This window comes from Muscardinus avellanarius (genome assembly GCF_963383645.1).
Source record: "Muscardinus avellanarius genome assembly, chromosome: 1".
Lineage (NCBI taxonomy): Eukaryota > Metazoa > Chordata > Mammalia > Rodentia > Gliridae > Muscardinus > Muscardinus avellanarius.
This window is the reverse complement of record NC_137786.1, coordinates 122,005,036-122,013,072: the sequence shown is the minus strand read 5'-3', so window position 1 is coordinate 122,013,072 and position 8,037 is coordinate 122,005,036. Positions and strand designations below refer to the sequence as shown.

The window sequence follows — 8,037 nt, the reverse complement described above, 5'->3', positions numbered from 1 at the left end:
TCGAAATCCCCTGGGTTCCAATCCCAGACCTGCAAAAAAAAAAGTAAAAAAAAAAAAAAAAAAAAAAAAGGATGATGCCGAGTGTGGTGGCGCACGCTTGTAATCCCCATGTTTGAGAGGCTGAGACAGGAGGATCACACAGATTCGAAGCCAGCCTCAGAAACTAGTGAGGCTCTCAGCAACTTAGCGAGACCCTGTTTCCAAATAAAATATAAAATAGGTCTGGGAGTATAGCCCAGAGGTGGAAAGCTCCTGGGTTCCCCCTTCAGTATCACAACCAAAAAAAAAAAAAAAAAAAAAAAAAAACCAGAAAGGAACAAAAATAAAGAATGAAAAATAGGGGGCTGGGGTATAGCATAGAGTTAGATTGCCCCTGGGTCCCATTCCTCCATCCTCAGTATTACAAAAAAAAAAAAAAAAAAAAAAAAAAAAAAAAAAAAAAGAAAGAAAGAAAGAGAGAAAGAAAAACTTTCATTATGTTGCGGAGGGTCTCTCTAAATTGCTAAGACTGGCCTGGAACCTGCAATTCTCTTGCTTAGACTACCAAGTACTGGGTTTATAGGTGTGATACACTATGCCTGGCTCTCTTTTGTTTAGAGTGTAACATTTTGTGTTCAGAGCTTGAATTGAGCTGAGGATAGAAATACACTATTTTAGGCTGGGTGTGGTGGTGCAAGCTTGTAATACCCGCGCTTGGGAGGCGGAGACAGGAGGATCGCACAGGTTTGAGGCCAGCCGCGCTAGTTTAAGAGACCCTGTTTCCAAATAAAAATATAAAAAATAGGTCTGGGAGTGTAGCCCGAAAGTAGAAGGGGTTCTAGGAACCCCAGTACCGCCAAAAAATTTTAAAATAACAAATACACTATTTTAGCCAGGCATGGTGGCATATGTCTGTAATCCCAGTATTTGAGAGGTTGAGACAGGAAGATTGCAGATTCAATAGCACCCTCTGCAATTTAGTGAGACTTTCAGCAACGTATTGAGACCCTGTTCCAAAACAAAAAAGTAAAAAAGAGTTGGGGATGTAGCTTGGCGGTACACACAAAAAAATAAGTAAAATAAAATAAAATAAAATAAAATAACCAGGAGTGGTGGTGCACGCTTATAATCCCAACATTTGGGAGGCTGAGACAGGAGGATCGCACAGGTTCGAAGCCAGCCTCAGTTACTTAGTGAGGCTCTCAGCAACTTAGTGAGACCCTGTTTCCAAATAAAATATAAAATAGGTCTGGGAGTGTAGCCCGGAGGTAGAAAAACCCCTGGGTTCCACCCCCAGTACCCCCCCCCCCACACACACACAAAAGAATACTAAATAGGATGTAGCTTGGAGGCAGAATGATCCTGGGTTCAATCCTCAGTACCACAAATAATAAAATAAAAATAAAAAATAAGCCGGACGTGGTGGTGCACGCTTGTAATCCCAGCATCTGGGAGGCTGAGACAGGAGGATCGCGGTTTGCGGACAGCCTCAGCTACTGAGACCCTTTGCAACTCAGTGAGACCCTGTTTCAAATAAAGAACAAAAAATTGGCTGGGGGTATAGCTCGGAGGTCGAATGCCCCTGAGTTCCATTCCCGGTACCGCAAAAAAAACATATATTTACATATAAAATATTTTATATATAGGACGCCCCTGGGCTCAGCATCCAAATTCACAAGCGGACAAGTGCGGCTGTTTTGGGGGCGGGTTAGGAAGCCGTATTCCGACACTATCCATCCACGGACCAATCACCATATCGAGAGGGCGGGGATGTTAATATGTCTCCGCCCCTTCTTTTGGAAAGCACATCTGTTTGGGCGCCCTTCAAATGGACCAATGAGCGCTCGACGTCCTCGGGGTTGGCCCGCACCGATTGGTCGAAAGGCGTCGCTCTGCCCTCGTCACGCCTCCTGTCCCACCCCTTCGCGCACAAGATGGCGGCGCGCAGCAGAGTAGCGGATGCGTTTGGGGTTTGCTGAGGCCGACACCCTCTCCCACTCCCCTTTTGGGCCGAGCGCCACGAGCGAGGGGCCGGGGGCCGGGCGGGGTCAGGGGCATCTGCGTGGCTGGACCGCGAGCCCGCGCCAGCCTGCGCCGCCCCCACTCGGCCCCGACCCCGACCCCGGCCCGGCCTGATCCCGTCCCATCCATTCCCTGTCTCCTCCCGGTCTGACCCATTGCCCTGCCATAGTACGCCATACCAGGCCTCCAAAGCTGAGGTCTGCCCTCTAGCCCTTCAATTTCGAGATGTTTGGCACCTTTCCTTCCAACCAGCCCGCCTTCAAAACCGGGACTCTTGGAGCGGCCCCCGGGCCCCTTTACCTCTACTAATACTCCACTTACCTCTATCCCACTTCCCCGAGATCTTAGATCCCCCGGGTTGGAGACTGTGCCCTTCCTTTCCAGATTAATCCCTGACTTTCCCAAATATTGACAACCTTGACGACGTCCGCCGCTGAGAAACCAGCCCTCTTTTGGACTAAACTCCATAGACCTATCATGGAGGCTGTGTACATGGTAGTGAATGGGGTGGGCCTGGTGCTGGATGTGCTGACCTTGGTGTTGGACCTCAACTTCCTGCTGGTATCCTCCCTCCTGGCTTCCTTGGCCTGGCTCCTGGCCTTCGTCTACAACCTGCCGCACACGGTACTGACTAGTCTTTTGCACTTGGGCCGTGGTGTCCTGCTTTCGTTGATGGCCTTGGTCGAAGCCTTGGTTCGCTTTGCCTTTGGGGGCTTCCAGGCCTTGTGTACTCTGCTGTGTAGCTGCTGCTCCGGCCTTGAGAGCCTCAAGCTCCTTGGGCATCTGGCCTCTCATGGGGCGCTACGGAGCCGGGAAATACTGCACCGGGGCATCCTCAATGTGGTCTCCAGTGGCCATGCTTTGCTGCACCAGGCCTGTGACATCTGTGCCATTGCCATGAGCCTGGTGGCCTATGTGATCAACAGCCTGGTCAACATCTGCCTCATTGGCACTCAGAACCTCTTCTCTCTGGTGCTGGCCCTGTGGGACGCGGTGACGGGCCCTCTGTGGAGGATGACAGATGTGATGGCTGCCTTCCTAGCCCATATTTCCAGCAGTGCTGTGGCCATGGCCATCCTCCTCTGGACCCCCTGCCAACTAGCACTGGAGCTGCTGGCCTCAGCCACCCGCTTCCTGGCCAGCTTTGTGCTGGTGAATCTCACTGGCCTGGTGTTGTTGGCTTGTGTGCTGGCAGTCATCGTGACTGTATTGCACCCGGACCTCATCCTGAGACTGGCTACCCGAGCATTTGGTCAGCTTCATGCCCGGCCATCCTACCACCGGCTCCGAGAAGATGTTGCACGGCTGTCTCACCTAGCACTGGGCTTGGAGGCCTGGCGCCGAGTCTGGAGCCGCAGCCTGCAGCTAGCAAGCTGGCCCAACCGGGCAGGGGCCCCCGGGGCCCCCCAGGGTGGCCCTGGGAGGGTATTCTCAGCCAGGACCCAGGGACAGGACACTCCACCTGAAGCAGGGCCCAGATCAGAGGCAGCAGAGGAGGAGGTCAGGACCAGCAGAGGGGCACCTGCATGGGGCCGAGAAAGGCTGAATGAGGAGGAGCCTGCAGTTGGACAAGACCCATGGAAGTTGCTGAAGGAGCAAGAGGAGCGAAAGAAGTGTGTCATCTGCCAGGACCAGAGCAAGACCGTGCTGCTCCTGCCCTGCCGGCACCTGTGCCTGTGCCAGGCCTGCACTGAGATCCTGATGCGCCACCCTGCCTACCACCGCAACTGCCCGCTCTGCCGCCGGAGCATCCTGCAGACCCTCAACGTCTACCTCTGAAGACTCCCTCCCTGCCGCCTACCCTCTGTGCTCCACGCAGGCACCCTGCTCTCACCCCTGGGTCCTGGCCTGAATTCCCTCCGCCCCCATGGCTGTCCTGTCAGGCCTCAAGCCATACAGCCAGGACATGGAGATGGGATACTCTGGAAGACTCTGACCGGGGTGGGGCAGGGTAACAGCCTCTCTGTAGCTGGTGGGTCTCTGATGCCGAGGGTGGTGAGTATGTCACTATGCAAGGGCCCTGAGACTGTGTGCTGTGGGTTCTGCTTCAGCCTTCCCAGGGCCCACCCAGATGGCAGCCCCTGGGGTCACAATCTTTGCTTCTGGTTTTCCTCTTGGGGACTTGTAGGTCCTTTCCCTGCCTTCTTCCCACTTTCCCCCAGCTTCTGCAACCACAACACATCAGTGTCATTTGAGTATTTTGGCAGCTCAGGGGCCTTGGAATGATCTTAATCTTTGTGTTCAGCCAGAGCCCCTGTCCCTGGGTAGGTTTTGGAGTGGAATCTCAGGTGCCCTTAGAGCCACATCTACCTGTCATGATCTTATGAGGCTCCTTCTCAATGTGATCCAAAAGCTGGATCAAGCGGGTGTCCATCTACACCTGGCTTCGGGACCATATCATATACCCTCGGACACCCCAGCCTCATTGGGAGCCTGAGAGATGACTAGATTTCTGCTTCCCTCTCACTCCCATGCTAGAGATAAACGGCATTCCTCTTGTTTGCCTCTCCCTGGCATTAGGGAGGGCAGACTGTGCACACTTCAAGAGGGTCCAAACACAGGAGGGACCAGGGCCTAGGGGCATGCAGCTCCCTCCCAGAGGGGCCACACTGCCCAGTTTCCAATGAATAAAGTTCTGTTGACAGCTCACAGCTTCCGTGTGCGTTCCTGCAAGGGTGAGCAGTCAGTCAAGGTGACAGAGGCTGCAGCAGATCCTCCAGTTCCGCTGGAGTCAGGAGCGTGGTCTCCAGGGACCTGGGGAAGAGAGGAAGTAGGGTGGGACTGCTGTGCCAAGGGAAGCATCCGTGCTGGGCCCGATGGCGCTGGCTCACACGCCCTTTGATCTTTCCTCTGACACACATGGCTCTGGAAAAGCCTTTTTGTCAAGAGGGAAGTCCTGGCAGAGCTGAATGTGAACTTCTTGCCCTTTGGGCTAGCTTTCCCTCTGGTGCCACCCTTCCCAGAAGGGGACTCGGCCTGTTGACTGGAGGAGCTGGTGCTTGTCCCAGTCAGTCTCTTGACACAGAGCCCGAGGCTGTGATGTGCTGGAGAATGGCCACAGGCCCTCCTCACGAGAGCAGGGAGCTGGAACCCAGGAGTCCTGAGCTTGCCTCTATCTCCACTGGGATCTGGGCCCCACTGATCATATCTATCTTCACATGACCTGCAAGAGAGGAGGGGCACCCCCTGCCCCATAATTGGATGTTATGTCTACAAGCACAATGCCTGGGCTGTCTTCTGGAAAGGGAGGAGAAAGAAACTGTGGCCAGTCCCGTCCACTCTCCTGGGTTGAGACTCAGCTGACTAGACTGGCTGGCTCTGGTTTGTTGGTGTGGGGTGCGCCTGGGCTGGGCTCTCAGAGTCAGAGGAGGGAACTCGATGGGGCCTGTGGTGGGCCTCAGACCTAGTGGCTCAGCCCACCCAGGCTGTGCCAGCCTGGGGAGGGAGAGTTCCCTACCTCTGTCTCAGAGCTGGGAGGCCTGAGGCAGGGCTGAGCTCTTCTCTTTCTCCAGCCCCGGAGAAGGAGCTGAGTAAGGGGAGTTTTGGCTCCTTCCTGTCTCTGTTTAATGTGGGGATAAACATCTTAATGAGTGGAGATAAACTTCCTGAGCTGTAAGTAAAGGGCCCCTTTTTCTTTCTCCGTCATCTGGAATTCCTTTGGCAGACGGTATACCCGCCCTCTCCCTGACCACCCCAGAAATCCTGAACCGCAGATACCAATCATAGCTATGTGTGCTGGGGTGACCCCTTGTGGTCATCTCAGAAACTGCTTAAGACACCAGAGACCTGCGCTCACCCAGCCTGGTGACAGCAATAGCTTTTCAGTCATCTAGGGACCAGGCAAGCAGCCAGAGTAGCTATGAATGAAAACCCCAGGCTCTTGTTTGTTGGGTCAGGGAAGGGGTATGTGTGGAGAAAGCAGCTACCGTGTGATTTGGTATCTTTGACCTAGAAAAGGTACCCCTTTCCCTGGGTGGCCAGGGCCCCACGCTAGCAGGGCACTCCCCAAGCCCCAGCCAGCCAGACATTCCTTTTCTTAACACATGCACCCAGGCGACAGCTCTGTAGAGCAACCTCTCATTCCCCTGGGCCTGCTTCCTGTACTTCCTGCTTCTGGCTCCATCCCATCTAAAAACCCCCAGGAGCCTGTGGTGTACTGCCCCACCTAAGACCCTTAGAAACAGTATTCCCCCCACTGAGGAAAGGCAGGAACTTGATGTGGTGGTGCATGCCCATAATCCCAATCCAGTTCTTGGGAGGCTCACACAAGAGGATGGCACATATGAGGCCAGCTTTGGCAACTTAGACCCTTAGCAATTTGGAAAGATCCTGTTTAAAAAATAAAAGGGGCTAGGGGTGTAGCTCAGAGATAGGATGCCCCAGTACCAAAAAAGAAAAAGTCTGAAGCCAGTAGGAGGGTGTTTTAGATTTATTGAGTGATTGCTGAGAAAAGGGCTGGCCCCAGGAGCAGGAGGGAATGGGGGAGGACCCAGAGAAGTGGAGGACCAGCAAGAGAGCACCCACTTTGGCACTGGGCTGCAGAACCCTGGGGACCCACACGTGCCAGCAGAGCACATTCCATTAGTGCTGGGCAGAAATTCGGCCACAGCTGGTGCTGCCTGCCCAGACCTGGCCCGCCTGTCTTCTCCATCCTCGCTGGCAGCAGGAGAGGACCCCACCAGCTCCATGGCCGTTCACAATATTCCGGGGGGGCCAGCCCTCCCGGACCTGTGGCCGGAGCGAGGCAGCGGAGCTCACTTCCCTGTGGGCGCTAAGCAAAGACTGGAGAACCGTGCCAGTCGGAATAGACGAGGAATCCAGAGAAGGTGCTGTCCGTCTTGACGCTGGAGTAGATGCCGATGTAGTCCCCCACGCCCACCTGCACCCACACCTGGTCCTCGGGCTCCAGCCTCACCATGGCGCCCCCGGAGAGCGAGGCCGGCTTGGGCCAGCCCCCGAAAAACTGGAAGAAAGAGGCGATGGACTCGCCATTCTTGACCAGATCAAACTGCAGGCTGGCCCGGTAGACCGTGGCGTGGACCGCGAAGTAGTAGACCCCGGGCACCTGGCAGGTGAACTTGCCGGTGGCGGCGTCGTAGTGGCCTTGCTCGTTGAGCAGCACGCGGTCGAAGGGAAGGGGCGCGTCGGCCGGCGGCGGCGCCCGGCTCTCGGAGCGCTTGGCGCTGAAGGCGGAGCGCGGGGGCACGGCGCACTCCCCCGCCGGCCCCGCCGCCCCCGCCGGCCCCGCGGCGCCCCGCGGCCCGGGCTCCCCGCGCGGCCCCGGCAGCCCTGCGGAGAGAGGGCGGAGGCTGAGCGCCCGCCCGCCGCGGGTGCAGGCGCGGGGCGTCGGGGCCCGGAGCCCCCCGCGGCGCGAGCCGCACCCCGCACCCCGCACCGAGGGCGGGCGGCGCCCCCTGCCGGTCGCCCCAGCCCCGCGGGCGGCGCCCCAGGCGCTTCCTTACCCGGCCTCCCGCCCTCGCCTTTCTCGCCCGGGGTCCCGGGCGCGCCGTCGCGGCCGTCGCGGCCGTCGCGGCCGGGCAGACCCTGGCTGCCGTGGTGGCCCGGCGTGCCCGGGAGGCCTGGGTGCCCCGGGCACAGGCTGGGGATCTTGTTATCGTCCAGCGGGGGCGAGGCGGACGCCAGGCTCAGGAGCAGCACGGCGAGGAGCGGCCGCATGGTGCCAGCGCCAGCGAACGCCGGGGTCCTCTCGCAGTCTGTGGGCTGGGCAGGGCTGGGGTCGGGACCCAGAATCCCGGGGCCCGCGGCCCCCTCCCCTGCGCGGCCCAACCGGTCCCCACCCCACGGCTGCGCCTGTGTGAAGAGGGCCACAGGAGAGGCAGGCCCTCCGCCCTCCCCACCCACCCCAGCGGGCCTCCAGGCTTCCTCAGCGGCCTCCCCCTCCCACGCCCGCCCCACTGAACTCACTCCCTCCCGGGCTCTTTCTCGCGTGGCCCGCCTTCCGTATAGCCTCTTTTGGGGCGGTGGCTACTCAGGACCCTCCTGCACTTCTCCTTAGCCCTCGACGGCCCCTGGTCC

General features: G+C 57.5%; 2 protein-coding genes across 2 annotated transcripts; one reads left to right on the top strand and one right to left on the bottom strand.

Annotated features, from left to right (window-relative positions):
- Positions 1-2,478: 2,478 nt before the first annotated feature.
- On the top strand, positions 2,479-3,780 carry RNF26 (ring finger protein 26; the record flags this gene model as incomplete). The annotated part of the gene is made up of 1 exon (XM_080699961.1): positions 2,479-3,780. The coding sequence occupies one exon, from the start codon at positions 2,479-2,481 to the stop codon at positions 3,778-3,780; it is 1,302 nt and encodes a 433-aa protein (XP_080556087.1).
- A 2,992-nt stretch (positions 3,781-6,772) lies between these two features.
- Positions 6,773-7,801, bottom strand: C1QTNF5 (C1q and TNF related 5; the record flags this gene model as incomplete). Its single annotated transcript, XM_080699974.1, has 2 exons — positions 7,464-7,801; positions 6,773-7,290 (listed from the first exon to the last, which is right to left on the bottom strand). Exons 1-2 carry the CDS (start codon positions 7,675-7,677, stop codon positions 6,773-6,775), a joined length of 732 nt encoding a protein of 243 aa, XP_080556100.1. The 5' UTR covers positions 7,678-7,801.
- Between the last annotated feature and the right edge of the window lie 236 nt (positions 7,802-8,037).